A 17,236-nucleotide genomic window follows, 5' to 3' on the forward strand; every position below is an offset into this window, starting at 1 on the left:
AACTGTACACAGTTTTTCTGTCCTGTCTTTATATCAAGTAACAAAAAGGGCCAGTACACTCTTTCACATTATGTACTGTACATCCATCACTCTTCCACAACTGCTCAGGTTATTATTAATTGTTCAGGCGATGTAAAAGACACCTGAATGTCTGGACTCGACCTTGAAGTGTTTCAAGTTCTTACGAATGTGTTATCTGTACGACCACCAGACTACTGCATATTATTCTTAGGAATGATTAATTACTAACTCTGTGCAAAACAACTAAACATCCCATTTGTTTCTGTTCATAAATTACAGTTGCTCAATATTTGTTTCGACAATAAAGCAGGAGCAATGGGTCTTTAACATGGAATCTCTGCACTGAGAGTCTGTCTGATCATTAGACCGTGCACTGCACCATCACTAAGGTGACATTCACACCAGAAAGCTTTACTGCGATTAAAACGAATCCTGCTGCGCATTGTCCGAAAGTTCACTTCGTTTGGCAGGTGTGAAGGCTCATTAGAATCCTAATGCGCAGCAAAGAACCGCATTCTACTCCGCCCAAAAACGGGGGTTTCGCTTCGCTTCCAATCGCACTTGATTTTGATTCGGTGCAGGTGGGAATTAACCTGACTCCGCCAGATGGGGCAGCAGAGAGTACACTGGGTTCCCCCCTCCTGCTCCCATCTGGGAACTCTCAGGCAGACTTGATGCCCGGCCACAAAACGGCCTGGCCAATCAGCAGCAGCTATCCCGCCTCTAGCTGCTGCTGATTGGCCAGGCTGTTTTTGCAATCCGTAGCAAATAAAGGAAATGAAGCAAACTATCATGTGGCGGATAAGGAGCTAAACACAGTTGGAGACGGACGGAGAAGGGATATTCATTTTACGCAGTGCAAAGATGTCCCGTTATCATGTGACGTGGTCAAATAAGGAGACCGAATTAAGCCCTCATCGAAATATGAGGACGAGCACATTAATCTATTGCTTAAGGAAACACATAAAAAACACTGCAGTGTACAGTGTTTTTATAACATACGACGAATTAGACCGTTCCTCACCCAGGAATCATCCCAGCTCCTAATCCAGACAACAGTCCTGGCAAAACTTGACTATTGTAACTCTCTCCTTACTGGCTTACCGGCATGTGCACTGAAGCCTCTCCAACTGATCCAAAATGCCGCAGCTCGCTTGGTCTTCAACCAGCCAAAATTCTCACATGTCTCCCCCCTGCTCCGCTCCCTGCACTGGCTCCCGGTCGCTGCCCGCACAGAATACAAAACTCTGATGTTGGCATTTAAAGCAACCAAAGGTATGGCTCCCCCATATCTTGCCAGCATGATTGAACCCTACAAACCCTCCCGCGCACTCAGATCAGCCAACGCAGGGAAGCTGGAAGTACCCTCACTAAAAACGCCGGGACAACGCTCCACACGTCCCAAACTCTTCTCCCTTCTGGCCCCAAAACTGTGGAATGCACTTCCCGTTGCAATCAGAACTGCAGCATCACTCCCGATCTTCCGCCGTAGTCTGAAAACCCACCTTTTCAGACTCCATCATGGCCCATAGCACTTACCCTACCCCCCTTAGACAGCACTTCTTAGACTTATATAGCATTTGAAACAGACTTATAGCATGTCATGTAGACAGCACAATAAGTGCATTGTATGTAGTCATAGCACTTCATAGTATATAGTGTATAGTAGTCATAGCACTTCATAGTATATATGTACAGCATAGTATAGCATATATGTGTAGTTTATATGTATAGTGTCATTATATAGATATGTTCTAGTTATAGTTTATATGTATAGTGTCATTATATAGATATGTTCTAGTCACGTTCTTAGCTTACGCATGTTTCGCGATAAATGCTTTTTACATATGTGATGTATTCCCATGCTTTTTGTTCTTGCTTATTGTAAGTCGCTCTGGATTAAGAGCGTCTGCTAAATGCCTAAATTGTAAATTGTAAAATTGTACAGAATATTCTGTCTGTCTGTCGTGCGTAAACATGGAGGGCTGTCACTGTGTGGGGATCCGAGTGGAGAGTGGAGACTTTCTTCATCTTGTTTAAATATAAATAGCCTACTTCAAAATTAAAACACATGTTTAGCTCAGCATGATCTATAAACTCTATAGCTAACATGGCATATGCATAATAATTGTGATCGGATCATCAATGGGACTCTGGGAGTAGGCTATACTATTGTAAACTTCGGATCATTTTGCGCTCCCGTCTCCGCTGTGCCTCGTTCATGTGCCCAAAAGAACAGTGGCTAGCGCGCGCACACACACACACACACACACACACACACACACACACACACACACACACACACACACACACACACACACACACACCATCCGTTACCCTCACTTTACGTGAAAAGTCCTAACTATTAGGCTACTCGAAGTATATTTTTAACATCGGCTTTCTGAACACATTGATAATATTCCTTGCTACGTTTACTTGCTGCGCCTGACACATCCAGTGTGAAGGCAAACCGCAGCAAATTAAATATGCAAGAATCCAAATTCTCCGCCCATTTGCATTCGAGTCTACCGAAGTATTAGGTGAGAATGTGACCTAAGACACTCTGAGCCAAAGTCTCTTGGTCATTTTGAAGTGATCTTTTGTATGTTAGCCTTCAGTTAGTAAAGTTGAATCCAGCAGTAAACTATAGGAGGTCTGGGATTTGAACATGAAATCTCTGTGTTGAGATTCCGATAATTAGACCCCACACCATCACTCAGACACTCTCACACATGGCCTCTTGGTAATTTTGAAGTGATCTTGTGTATGGGCCTTCAGTTAATTTAGTTGAAATACTCCAGCTAGGGCTGGGATTTTATGGAATCTCTGTGCTGAAACCTGAAAGTCTGATCATGGTCTAATATATCAAATCTACACCCTGACTCAGACAGTCAGTCAATGTCTGGTAATTGTGTATGTTAGCCTTCAGTTAATAAAGTTGAAACATGCCAGCATTAAACTTTAGGCAGACTGAGATTACGGATCTGTCTGATATTTCATATTCCGTCCTAATTATTTAACATTGACTTAAAAGTTTGTAGGATTTGTCCGTAACAAAAGAAAATACTTCAAATCATGAATGCAGCGTGGAATATATGAGACATTTCGCATGCACATTCCCGCTAGGCCAGGGAAGAAATTCCACATTGGCCTGTTATAGCGCCACCAGCAGGTCGATGTTTGCAAAACACATTTTTGGAACAAAATACCTCAAATCATGAATGCAGCATCAAATTTCTGGCGTAACACGAAATGCCACACTTTTCACATTGTCCTATTATAGGACCACCTAGGAGGCCACAATATCCTACCTGCCCTGGCGGAGACTTGTGCTCCGAGGTGCACTTTTTCTAGTTCAATTCTCGTTTTTAACTTAACTAGTCAGCATAATCTTTCTTGAGGCGTGGTGTCTACTGTATCTTTAGCACATATCCTTATATGACCATGCATTTACAGTAAGACAGCATTTCTGTGTATAAAAGGTGTCCCATGGCCTGAAGGAACTGCCCAGAAGAGTTGTGGCTCTGTTAGGAATGGAGAGGGGCAACACGCATCCACTCACCTCTGAATGACCAAACATTGTTGGTCCACAATAACCTACCTGACCTGGAGGGATCATCCAGACCATACATGGGCAACTGGCGGCCCGGGGGCCACATGAGGCCCTCACCTTCACTTAATGTGGCCCTCAGGTTAATACCAGAATACAGTTAAGTAGATTAGTAGCTTAATGAGTATTATTAAAATGTTATTTTTTCATGTCCAATGCATTTGTATTTAGTTCATAACATAATATGTATATATATGTATATACATAATATGTATATGTATTAACATAACTATAATTAAAGGCATTTGAAATTAAATCAAAATGTTACTTTTCAGGATTCCAATTCAAAAATAGCCAAAATTCAGGATTTCAGGATTTAAATTCAAATATAGCAAAAAATAGCCGATCTACAAGCTGTTTTGAGCTTGTAGATCGGCCATTGTTTTGGCGGCTATTTTTGCTACGACAGTAATATGCAATATTGCGGCTCTGGAGTGAGTGGGGAAATATTGTGGCCCTCTCCATCGTCAAAGTTGCCCACCCCTGATCCAGACTCACCTCAGAAGTACTGAATTCCGAACATTGTAGGCCCACAAAATCTACCTGACTGATCTGAGGATGTTGTGTTGTGTTGTGTTGTGTTGTGTTGTGTTGTGTTGTGTTGTGTTGTGTTGTGTTGTGTTGTGTTGTGTTGTGTTGTGTTGTGTTGTGTTGTGTTGAAATCTTTATAGAGTGTATGTTATAATAGAGGGTATGTTGAAATCTTCATAGAGGGTATGCGCCTGCATAATGTGAGTGGCAAAGTGCAGAGTTTAACGTTGTTTAATGCAATCATATAAAATTGTCTGTTTGGATATCGGCTGTCAAGGCCAGAAAGTAGTTTTCTCGGTAGGCGTTCCTGCATAACATCCAGGTAGGATGATGACATCACGCGCATACCCTCTATTTTCACTGCCATGCACTAGTGCAATCAGACAAAAGGAGAACACGGGGGCGGCACAGCAGTTAGTTACAACAAGTAAGGATAAGACGGATACAAAAGTTGTCGTATACAGAAGAAACAAGGCAGAAGGAAAAAGCAAGGTGCATCAAGATATAATAATAATAATAATAATAATAATAATAATAATAATAATAATAATAATAATAATAATAATAATAATAATAATAATAAAAGTAATAAACAGGGAAAACAAGGATAAACAAAAAACATATATACATACTGTATATACAGTCGATCAGTGCGTCATAATAAAGTGTTACTACGTCTCATCATATAAGAAAAACAAGACAAAAAGTCAACAGTGCAAAGCCAAACAAGAAAGTGTCCAAAGGTCAGTGCGTGGGATGTGAAGAAAAAAAAAAGCACAAGATACACTCAGAAATGTCTTAAGAGGTCAGAGTCATGTGTGTGTGTGTGTGTGTGTGTGTGTGTGTGTGTGTGTGTGTGTGTGTGTGTGTGTGTGTGTGTGTGTGTGTGTGTGTGTGTGTGTGTGTGTGTGTGTGATGTATGATGATGTATGATTATCATCATACATCATCTCATTCCGGCCAATCACAATTTGCGTCCTCACCTTTGTCTTCAAGTTTACACAATGTTTGTGTTTACACAAACACACAAAGCTCATTATCAATGTCATTCAATGTTTGTGTTAAGGCAATGTTTGTGTTTACACAAACCCTCAAAGCTGGACATAGGAGGGGCTATATATTCTGGGGCTGCCTCTTTGTTGTAATACATTTTCCCATGCACGGTTTATATAAGTGGTGATGCTGATTTCATATGTCATGGAAAATTCCATGACATCACACATGGCAACAGCATGATGACATAATAATGGAAATTCCCATAGATCTATGGGTTTGACATGTCACTTGGCATTCAAGCTTTTCATACAGCTGCAATGTTGGTGAGTATGTACGTTGTTTAATACAATCAATTTTGTCTGGCTCCAGCCCTGACTCGTGATGCTAGCCAAGCCTGCAAATCACACCCGTGTCATCATCTCATTCTGACCAATCACAATTTGTGTCCTTACTTTTGTCTTCAATGTTTGTGTTTACACACTTTTGTTTGTGTTTACACAAACCCTCAAAACTGGACATGGGAGTTGGGAGGGGCTAGCGCCCCTCAAACATTATGTTCTGGAGATTCAGGTCTGGTGACTTGGTCAAAGGCGGTGTCAGTTTGCATTGAAAATCTGATGCAGCAACTGATTGGCCAGCGTCGTTTCAGCGCAATGAAATGACGGTGCCAGACCAATTACCAAACATCAACACGAGAGCAAACATGGCTGCGGTAATATGCGATAGTATAGATCTGGCTATTAAAACGGTGTTAAATAAAATTCCAGGACTAACGTCTTTGAAATGCGAACAACTTAGGTGTGTTCGGTTTTCTTAATTCCTACCGGATTTGGAAAGAGTTTAATTTATCAGTTGGCTCTTCTAGTCTAGATGAAATGGGGGGTTTACACACATTTTAACGCCACCTGTTTTTTCTGAATCCTTGAAGGGTCTATTTTAAGATTCTGCCAGGTAACAAGAAAAAAGAATGTCCCAAGGGGTTAATTTTTAACCCTTTCTTACACATACCCTACCTAAATATGGAAATTAATGGAGACAAGAAAAAACAGCATAAATATTGACATAAACAACCTACAGGGACAAATGAACACATGTTTCCATACAATTGGGACCCAAGGAATTCAAAAGAAATTTATTAAGAAGATTCAAGCAAGCCTTGACTCTATTTCTGGACAAAAATAGCTAAAAATCTTCGGATCACAACAGTTATTTTCTGAAGGGTGTATTTTAAGATTCTGCAAAGTAACCAAGAAAAATGTTCCATGGGGTTCATTTTTAACCCTTTCTTACACAAGAAAACAGAACTAGAAAAAGTGCCCTTCTGGGCACAGGTCTCCACCAGGAGGATAGGAGTGTGTGTGTGATTTTTGGCAAAATGTTTAGGAGCAATATAAACGTGTGTGTGTGTATATGTGTGTGTGTGTGTGTGTGTGTGTGTGTGTGTGTGTGTGTGTGTGTGTGTGTGTGTGTGTGTGTGTGTGACGTGGCTTGGCCTGTTGTAGCACCACCATGAGGCTGATTTGAAAACTGTCAAGTGGCATTTATTCCAAAGCCTAGTGTGAATATGCATGCACAGTTTCACCACAATCGGACGCTGCGTTGAGTAGTTGTGGCGATTTGTACAAAACGGGTACAAAGCAGGCTACTCCTGAAAAGTTTAGAAGCCAATCGTAGCCAATGAGGGTGGATTATGAGAAATCAAACAAACCCGTCTTGATCACATGACTATAGAGAGCATGTGTACCGATGTGCGTGAAATTTGGATAAAATCTGAAGGAGTAATATTAGAAAATGTGTTTTACATATGTCGGCCTCCAGGTGGCGCTATAAAGAGCAGATGTGAAACATTTCAGGCAAAGGTTTTTCCTTGGCCTCTAGGGAGTTGGCATACAAAGTTATCCACAGATCCGTGCAGTTAGAGGTAAAAACACTTTTCTGCCAGTTATAGCGCCACCATGAGGCTGAGTTGAAAATGTTCATGTGGCATTTCACTCTGCCTAGTGGAAATGTGCGTGCACAATTTCACGGAAATCACAAGATGTGTTCATGATTTGCAGCATTTTGTTTGAAACTGAGCACTCCTGCGAATTTTGGAAGCCAATCTTAGCCAATCAGGATGGAGTCTGAGAAATCTGAAAGACCCATTTCGTTGAATGGCTCTAGAGAGACTGTGTACCAATTTGCGTGATGTTTGGACAAAATCTGTAGGTGTACTGTCCAAAAACGTGTTTTGCACAAAGCGGCCTCCTGGTGGCGCTATAACAGGCCGTTCTGAAAATTTTGGGGCAGAGGTTCATCGTTGGCATCAAGGGAGTGTGTGTGCAAAATTTGGCATCGACCGGGTTAACGGTGCCGGAGATTAGCTGTTCACAGACGGACGGACGGACGGACGGACACACGGACACACGGACGGACGGACGGAGTGCAAAACATACTCTCTCCCCATGCCTTCGGCCTGGTGGAGACAATAAATACAGATACAATATTATCATATGGTGGTACTGGTAGTAAAGGTAAACAAGTGATGGTGTACAACAGGGTTCCCCAATAGGCGGCCCGCGGAGCGCCCCCTTGTGGCCCCTGGAAGAATTTCCCAAAAAACAAAACAAAAAAAAGTTTTTTTGTTTTGTTTTGGGGGGGTGTCCCAGATATAAATGGCATTAAATGGGGGTCAGTAGCCTATGCATGTCAAACTTGGCACCCCCTCAAGGACCACTGGTTGAGAACCATTTTTTATTAATTAATGAAAAAATTAAAAACCCAATTTTTTGCGCGTGCAGACTCGGCCCCCAGCCTGGTTCCCTAGTCAAAATATGGCCCTTGAGGAAAATGAATTGGGGAACCCTGGTGTACAACATGGGTTTTCAACACGTGGTCCGTGGACCACTGGTGGTCCGTGAAGGTGTTGCATGTGGTCCCTGTCCCTGACCATGCATTTAGTAATGTAGGAAAGTGAAGATTTGTATTTGAATTTATTGTATTGACCACAAGTTGAGAAACAATGCAGTAAATGATCTGGTGACAAATGATGACGCGTCGATGTTGTCAGTTACTGGGAAGTCGGATTTCAAGAACTTCCACAGAAAAGTGAGTTAGAATCTCAAGGGAAACCGGATTGCCTGGTTGAGTCACCATTAAGGAAATGTGCCCATAATCAATTGCAAGTGTCTGCTTACTCATAGAATAAGTTACAACTAGAAAACGTGTGTGTGTGTGTGTGTGTGTGTGTGTGTGTGTGTGTGTGTGTGTGTGTGTGTGTGTGTGTGTGTGTGTGTGTGTGTGTGTGTGTGTGTGTGTGTGTGTGTGTGAGAGAGACGTGGCTTGGCCTGTTGTAGCGCCACCATGAGGCTGATTTGAAAACTGTCAAGTGGGATTTGTTCCTCAGCCTAGTGGGAATATGCATGCACAGTTTCACCGCAATCGGACGCTGCGTTGAGTAGTTGTGGCGATTTGTACAAAACGGGTACAAAGCGGGCTACTCCTGAAAAGTTTAGAAGCCAATCGTAGCCAATGAGGGTGGATTATGAGAAATCAAACAAACCCTTCTTGATCACATGACTATAGAGAGCATGTGTACCGATGTGCGTGAAATTTGGATAAAATCTGAAGGAGTAATATTAGAAAATGTGTTTTACATATGTCGGCCTCCAGGTGGCGCTATAAAGAGCAGATGTGAAAAATTCCAGGCAAAGGTTTTTCCTTGGCCTCTAGGGAGTTGGCATACAAAGTTATCCACAGATCCGTGCAGGATCTGTGGATAACCGGCCAGTTATAGCGCCACCATGAGGCTGAGTTGAAAATGTTCATGTGGCATTTCACTCGGCCTAGTGGAAATGTGCGTGCACAATTTCACGGAAATCACAAGATGTGTTCATGATTTGCAGCATTTTGTTTGAAACTGAGCACTCCTGCGAACTTTGGAAGCCAATCTTAGCCAATCAGGATGGAGTCTGAGAAATCTGAAAGACCCATTTCGTTGAATGGCTCTAGAGAGACTGTGTACCAATTTGCGTGATGTTTGGACAAAATCTGTAGGTGTACTGTCCAAAAACTTGTTTTGCACAAAGCGGCCTCCTGGTGGCGCTATAACAGGCCGTTCTGAAAATTTTGGGGCAGAGGTTCATCGTTGGCATCAAGGGAGTGTGTGTGCAAAATTTGGCATCGACCGGGTTAACGGTGCCGGAGATTAGCTGTTCACAGACGGACGGACGGACGGACGGACACACGGACGGAGTGCAAAACATACTCTCTCCCCATGCCTTCGGCCTGGTGGAGACAATAACTTTTGAAGGAAACAACCTACTGAGACAAATGAACACATGTTTCGATACAATTAGGATCCAAGGAATACATATAAATGGTTATTATTAAGATTCAAGCACATCTTGACTCTAATACAGGACAAAAACTGCCAAAACATTAGCTGAAAACGTTCAGATCACATCTATACTTCTCTTTTCAGTAACTTTTTGAAAAAATCCACCCTATGCGTGTAAACCCCTGTTCCATCTAGACTATATTATCGATGCAATGAAATTACCGGCCATGCCAGCTCTACCGGATTCCAACCCGGTCACAACCTCTGTGGTGGCGGGCAGGGACTTTACCACCTCCACCTGAGTGCGTATGAGGAACACTTTTACAGTAATACCAGGCTATACTTAGTATAGCCCCTACTTAAGTATCTAAAAGGAAATTTTAACTTAACTCTGGAATGAACCAGATGAACAAGGAAGAAGGAACAAGGAACAAGGAACAAAGGAACCTGCAGATCCACATAGTCTCCACACAAATGGATAAATAGTAGAGGCGATGAGTCCACAATCTCACTCAACTCAACAACCTGACACTCACACAGATCAGCACAAGGTAAGGTCAAGACATGAGCAGTTTGTTAGGCTACTGTGAAGTGTGTGCTATTCATACAGGCCTGCAGGCAGAAGCTAATTTTATCCTGTTATAATAGTATTTCATGGTATCTGTTTGTGTTCTTTCATGCCAGATGAAGTTTTTCCTGCTGTTTGTGATGTTGGTGGTTTGTGATGCTGCTCCACAAGGTACAACACTTAATTATAAGAAATGATTTTGGTTGCAGTGTTAACATTCTAGACCCACACAGAGAGAGCATATAGACCTAGAGTAGAACAAATAGATGGATAGATAAAACTTCATGAAGGTAGGGTAAGTGATGTTTTTGGGTTAAAACTAAAATGGTTTTGATAAAGGGTTAAGGATATATAGTGATTGGTAATCTAATCATTGTCATGGAGTGTTCAGTCTCTCCATCTCTCTCTAGCTATCCAATAAACAGAACATTATTTTTCAGTTGGGTTGCCAATTTCAAACAGGAAAGAGTACCCATTTATCAGTTCCAGTTCCTCATTTATTTGTGTTCATCGATTATAATTTCACCTGTTTATCCTTTATTTTGTATCCTGTGTGAGTTCTTTCTCCCATCCTGATTTCTTTCCCTGTCCACTTAAGAGCTGGAGATGTTACTTAACAAACACTCAGCAAGTGTTTAATACAGAGCAATTCAACATCACTTATTTTAACAAATTAATATCACTTTCCCCATACCTTTCCTTTTTGTTCTTATAATGTTCCTCGGTGCCAGGCATATAATTAATAAACATCTAATGCGTTTCAAAAGCCTACATTACGTTTGGAAACCTAGCATGTCCAAAATCATAACTTTTAAGGAAATAACTGTATTCCAATTAATAGATCCAAAGCGGTTATTTAGACAAAAGCGCTTGGTAATACTTTTCATTGGTTACATTATGGTTACATATAATTCAGACAGACTCAATGGAGAGAAGTCAACCTCAAATCACTGCCGATATGGTAGTTTCATACTCAACCATACAGTATACTGTACAATTGTACACTTGTATTACAATTTATTATTATATAATTACAATTTGAATGCATATATGCATTCAAATAAGTCCCAGATTCTATAGCAAGCTAAGGTCTATTCCAAGTGTTCAAAAAGTGTTGTTTCATGTCATCTTTACGTTTTGACAATTTTGTATCATGTCTATTGAGCCAAATGTGTAAAAGCACAGACTCCATCATTTAAGAGCAGCCCAGTTGTTTTTTCTTCTTCTATGCTTCATTTGTCATTTTCTGTTTAGACCTTACAGGTAAAATGTTGACCTTCCCACAGCAGACTAACACAGCTCACGTGAAATTAATGACAACTCAAGACACATTCGGAGCTGTGACTGTTTGCCTGAGGTAAGTTCATGCCATGGGAACAAGTGCAAGTGATTTGGGTGGACTCCCCATTACTCCGACATCCCATCACTCTAACTACGTGGCTTTGCGTGCGGTTAGGGTTAGGGACAGGGATAGTTTGGCTCTGCATGTTTTTATTCTGTAAATCAAGTGATTTAAATTTGGGGTACGTAGATTGGTTGCATTTTTTCATTGAAATCCAGGGAATGGAATTTGCAGCCTGTTATAGCGTCAGCGTATGGCTGATTTGGAAACAAATTAAAAATATATAATAAATAAGTGGTCCAGCGGTCACGCACGCACGCACGCACACACACACACACACACACACACACACACAAACACGCGCGCGCACAGGCGGACATGAGCACCTGGTGGAAGATTCTGACTGAATGTTAGGATTATACTGTAAGGTCAACTGACTAAGCATGCAGAACACTATACTGAACTTATTATTATTTATCATACATCTGCCTTCAGATCCTTTACAGACCTCACCAGGACCCACGCCCTGTTCTCCATGGCCATTCCCTCCGCATCCAACGCATTCGTCATCTTTAAGACGAATGCGGCGACTCAGATTTCTCTGCACGTTCCTGACGCTTATGTGAACTTTGACGGGCAACAGTACATACTTAACACCTGGCACAACCTGTGTGCCACCTGGGATAACACAACTGGACTGGGACAAGTGTGGTTGGACGGAAGACCCACTTCCAGGAAATTTCTCAGATCTGGAGGCATCAAAGGAACCCCAAGCATCATACTAGGACAGGTAATGTTGTACAGCTGAAAAACTGCATCATGCATTTTTACTGTATGATTGTTTTATTAGATATATTAGATGGTAGATGTGATACGATAACAAGCAGGTATATTAGGTAGCCTAACTTGATAGAATACTATAAAATTATTGTTATGAATGAGCATATTGTAGCCTATATTCACAATTTATCTGAGTTATTGGCTCATTTCTAAATATAATGAACATGGTTCTTGTTTTCAAAGAGAAGCTCAAGTAGCTAAGGAATTTACATTCTAAGCGTATAGGTTTTACTTTCCTTCAGCCTTCAGGTGGGCTTCTCTACAAATAAAACAATATAACATCCAATAAAAAATAGTACAGAAAAATAGTATAGTATGGTTTAATGTCTATTTTGGGTATCAATGCTGCCTCTAATATTGATTCTCTTCCATGCTTACAGGAGCAGGACTCTCTGGGTGGTGGATTTGATACTGCTCAGTCCTTTGTTGGGATGCTGTCTGACGTCCACATGTGGAACTATGTCCTCTCGCCCTGTGAGATCCAGCGGTACGTGGACGATCTCAACTTCACCCCAGGGAACGTGCTCAACTGGAGGGCTCTGGACTTTGAGACTGCAGGAAATGTGGTGCTGGAAGAGAATCAAAAAGGCTGTCATTAATCTTAAAACTATTTGATCCATTGGGTGGAAAATGGTTTTTAATATTGATTGAATACTTTATTAACAGCTGTTTGCAGAAGGTACAATAATTGCAACACTATTCGAAGTAAAATAACGGTGGTGGTGGTGGTCATCAGAAGCAATCAACTCATGCTCTTTTAATCTTAAAGGAAAACTTTATTTTTTTCTTCAACCAATGTTCATGTTTAGGTTGTTATTAGAGAAAGTAAAAGATGAGCGTACATTTTGTTTCATTTGCTACTTTTTTTCGTTTTAGCGATTTTAGCTATTTTTGACAGGAGGGCATTCGAACATGGGGCTAAATATGTATTTTTTTTTTTACAAAATGTTATAGCGATTTCTTTTTTTATTATTTACTATAGTCCTACTAGACCCCATACAATTACATCTGGCCACAAAAGATCACGGGATCAATTGAATGTCAAAGGGGAGGTGACAAACGGACATATTGAGCCTACAACACACAGTATGGCATCCCCCTAGTACCCCCCTTCACATTCAGTAGATCCCGTGATCTTGTGTGGCCAAATGTAATTTCCTGGGGTCTAACAGGACTATAGTAAATAATAATAATGAAATCGCCGTAATTTAAAAAAAAAACATATATATATATTTAGCCCCATGTTTGAATGCCCTCGCCCCCCTGTCAAAAATAGCTAAAATTGCTAAAACGAAAGAAAGCAGAAATGAAAAAAGGGGGAAAAAAGAAAAGAAAATGAACACTCATCTTTTACTTTCTCTAATAAACTAAAACATGAACCTTGGTTGAAAAAAACTAAAGTAGTCCTTTACGCGCAAAAGTACATATATAATCTTCTCAACACCAGAATATCCAAACTGTGGATGTCTGTTTTGAACTAATAAAACTATAAACACTTTTCTCTTTCTTTTCTTTACTTCAAGGAACAAAAAGGGCCATTTATGTACATTATTTCACATATGTCACTATAGAGGGTATGCGTGTGACATCATCATCATACCCGGAAGTTATGAGGGAATGCTACTGAGTGGCAAAACACTACTTTCTGGCCTTGGCAGCTCATACGTCCAAACAGAAAAGTCCTATTTGATTTCATTAAATGACTTTAAACAACATCAAATTCACTTTGTCACTCACTTTGCCACTCGATTTGCCACTCGATCTGCCATTCACTTTATGCATGCGCATATAGCATACTGCACATCCATCACTCTTCAACAACTTGGCTCATGTTATTAATTGTTCAAGTGATGTAAAGGACACCTGAATGTCTGCACTCAATCTTTGATAAGTTCTCATCCATATCAGGCTATAAGATCAATTGGTCAAAAATCTGAAGCCCTTCCACTCACTCCATATTGACTGTCTAAATCATTGTTTCGGACGGGCTCCTTTGAATGGCATAAAAAGGGCATAAACTATTTAGGAATAATCTTCCCATCTAAATTGGACGAGTTAGTGAACATGAAGTTTGATCCACTCCTGGACAAAATACGGACTGTAGAATGACGGTCCTGTTTCTCACCTATATGGGACAATTAAGGCACTGTGCTCCCTTCTAATAAGTTGTTATGGGCAACAAACACAATGAGTATGAATTAAGAAATCGCATGGACAAAGGGGTCTGGGCATACCTAATCTTTTTATTTATTTATTTATAATTTCCATCCGTAACCCCTAAGTAAACATAGTATAGGAGGTAGAACAATTACATACAGATATGAGAAATGACACCAGTGACAAATAGAGTTGATAATTACCCATTACCCATGATTACAACTTTCGTTTGCTTTAAGCCAAATTTATTCTTACCCTTTTGTCTTTAGTCTTCTGACCCTTTAATCATTAAGAAAGTGTTATCTGTTCCACCACCAGACTACTGTATATTATTCTTCATGAAATAGGAATTACGAGATTGTGCCTCTGTTCAAAACAACTAAACGTCCCATCTGTTTGTGGATGTTCATGTTCATAAATTATGGTAGGCTAATTACACAGGAAATATGGCATGACATAAATGGCAGTATACAGTAGCCTACAAGGAAACAGTACACTCACTGGGTTTGATATAAGTGAAAACACATCATCCGGCTCTGTGAAACAAACCACTTTCAAGTACCTGTTCCTTTTTGTAAGCAAAGTGTCAATAACCCAGTGGCAGTAATGGAGACTACATACTGGCATGTACAGCTGGAGGAATGGACATTTTTACATCTAATGAAAAAGAGGTACAGTATACAGTATCAACATTCTCACAAATAGAATGGGTTGACTGTTGCACATCCCTACAATTCTTGATACAACCTGGAAGTAAGGAAATGTAATGTTCACACAGTAGGCTTATAATGCCGTCCCTTTCTGTATTAAACATGCATGTAATTTGAGCTCATCAACACAGCTGTATCACATATACTGTACCTACCCACCTGTGCTCATTTGGTACAGGCGGATTGATCTTTATCTCAAGAAGGGGAAGAATTAATGCACATTTCTAAAATCAGCTTTTATTGAAGTTTAATAAGTTTAGTTTTCAGATTGACCAGGCTGAGAATAACCATCTGTCATCAGTGAAGAGTGGTGTTTCACCTTAAAGTTGGGATGGACAGTAGAATTCATTACAAAAAAATCACACCTGTGTGAACAGAGTGGTGCAACTCCCCTCTCCCCCTTCCAATCGCCCCCCCCCCCCCCCCCCCCCCCCCCTCTCTCTCTCTCTCTCTCTCTCTCTCTATCTGTCTCTCATTAGCAGGCAACAGTGCAGCACTATCTCTCTCTCTTTGTTTCTGGCACAACAGCGCCACTTTTGCCCCTCCTGCTACTCATAGTCACATAGTCACATAGGTTAACACATAGGTTAACACATAGGTGAACACGAACATTGCTGTTCCTTGGAGTGGTTGCACCACTCAAAAACTGTACATTGACTCCAGAAGTGCATGTGTAGCATTATGCGGAAGCGGGGATTAAACCCAGGGCTCCCACTCACCAGACCAACGCCCAACCTACTGTGCCAATAGGGCTGAGCCCGATTGACAGAGCTGTTGCGGGGCTGGGTCTTGGCTGGGGGCTACAATCAGCCCCCCAGTCTTTGAAGCACATCCTCGCGCTTCTCACGTCACACCGCGGACCGCCGCACACAATGTCCCTCACGCGAGGATATCACGCTCCATGTCCTGCCGACTACGCCAGATTGTAGCATTACGCGGAAGCGGGGATTGAACCTGGGGCTCAGCCCTATTGTCACGGTATAGGTTGCGCGTTGGTCTGGCGAGTGGGAGCCCCGGGTTCAATTCCCACTTCTGCGTAATGCTACAATTGCAATTATTTTCTCCTTTAGAACCCAGGTAGATCTTACCTCAAAATGAAAATGAAAATAAAAGAAAAAGACAATGCTTTGCTTGGTTGTGAATTATTTGTTTATTATCTTTTATCAAGGTAACAGCCTACAGTATATAATCATGTTGCTTTTTTTTTAAAGATATTTTTTTGCGGCTTACGCCTTTTATTGGTTTTTGAAGGGACAGACAGTAGGCTGACAGGAAACGGGAGAGAGATGGGGGAAGACATGCAGTAAAGGCCGTGTCGGGCTCGGGAGTCGAACCCGCGGCACACTGCGACTGGATTACCAGTCGGGTGCCCAGACGGTTACGCCACCGCCTGGGCTATAATCATGTTGCTTTGTGACATAATGCCTCAGCCATCCTGGCTGCAGCCTGTCAGTGTCACACACACTGACACACAGTACACACTCCACACGGCCAGCCGAGGCAGACTAATTAACTATAGCCTACGGCCTACAGCTGTGGGTAGATGCCTTAGAGTATGGTAGATGCACGTGTTTAGGCTTCGTAGTACTGTGGTGTCGGCCGTGTGACGTCACGTGTCGCGCAACATGCAGAGAGACAGTGCGCTGCTGACCTCACAATGACCTGGGCTGGCCTGCCTGGTGGGTGGGGGGCAGGAGAAATAAAGTTTGCCCTAGTGATTTTCCCATGGTTGTCTCATCACTTGGTTTGATCAAGCTAGAATTTCTGGAATTTGTTTCCTGAGCTACTAAAAAAATCTCTTTTGTGTAAAACAATGCAGCACTGTCTTCTGTGGCAGGTATTACATGACATCCATGGACAATGATTTTAGGTCACTGTAGGTGTGTGTGTGTGTGTGTGTGTGTGTGTGTGTGTGTGTGTGTGTGTGTGTGTGTGTGTGTGTGTGTGTGTGTGTGTGTGTGTGTGTGTGTATGTGTGTGTGTGTGTGTGTGTGTGTGTGTGTGTGTGTGTGTGTGTGTGTGTGTGTGTGTGTGTGTGTGATTTAAGTACTCTGGTTTATAATAAATACATTTTATCATTATTATGAGGAGGTGGTAGATGAACAAGTGTTAGATAAATTCTGACATGTTGTTTTTACACGTCA

General features: G+C 41.5%; 1 protein-coding gene across 1 annotated transcript; it reads left to right on the forward strand.

Annotated features, from left to right (window-relative positions):
• The first annotated feature begins 9,896 nt into the window (after window positions 1-9,896).
• Window positions 9,897-13,537, forward strand: LOC306924743 (serum amyloid P-component-like). Its single transcript, XM_079503374.1, has 5 exons — window positions 9,897-10,027; window positions 10,161-10,215; window positions 11,299-11,401; window positions 11,882-12,176; window positions 12,607-13,537. The coding sequence occupies exons 1-5, from the start codon at window positions 9,971-9,973 to the stop codon at window positions 12,823-12,825; spliced, it is 729 nt and encodes a 242-aa protein (XP_079359500.1). The 5' UTR covers window positions 9,897-9,970; the 3' UTR covers window positions 12,826-13,537.
• The last annotated feature ends 3,699 nt before the right edge of the window (window positions 13,538-17,236 follow it).

Source organism: Electrona antarctica, assembly GCF_951216825.1.
Source record: "Electrona antarctica genome assembly, chromosome: 6".
NCBI lineage: Eukaryota > Metazoa > Chordata > Actinopteri > Myctophiformes > Myctophidae > Electrona > Electrona antarctica.

Coding starts and splice junctions, on each gene's coding strand:
- LOC306924743 (XM_079503374.1), top strand. CDS start 9,971: ATGAGTCCACAATCTCACTCAACTCAACAACCTGACACTCACACAGAT. Junction 10,028..10,160: donor CTCACACAGATCAGCACAAG/GTAAGGTCAAGA, acceptor CTTTCATGCCAG/ATGAAGTTTTTCCTGCTGTT. Junction 11,402..11,881: donor GCTGTGACTGTTTGCCTGAG/GTAAGTTCATGC, acceptor ATCTGCCTTCAG/ATCCTTTACAGACCTCACCA.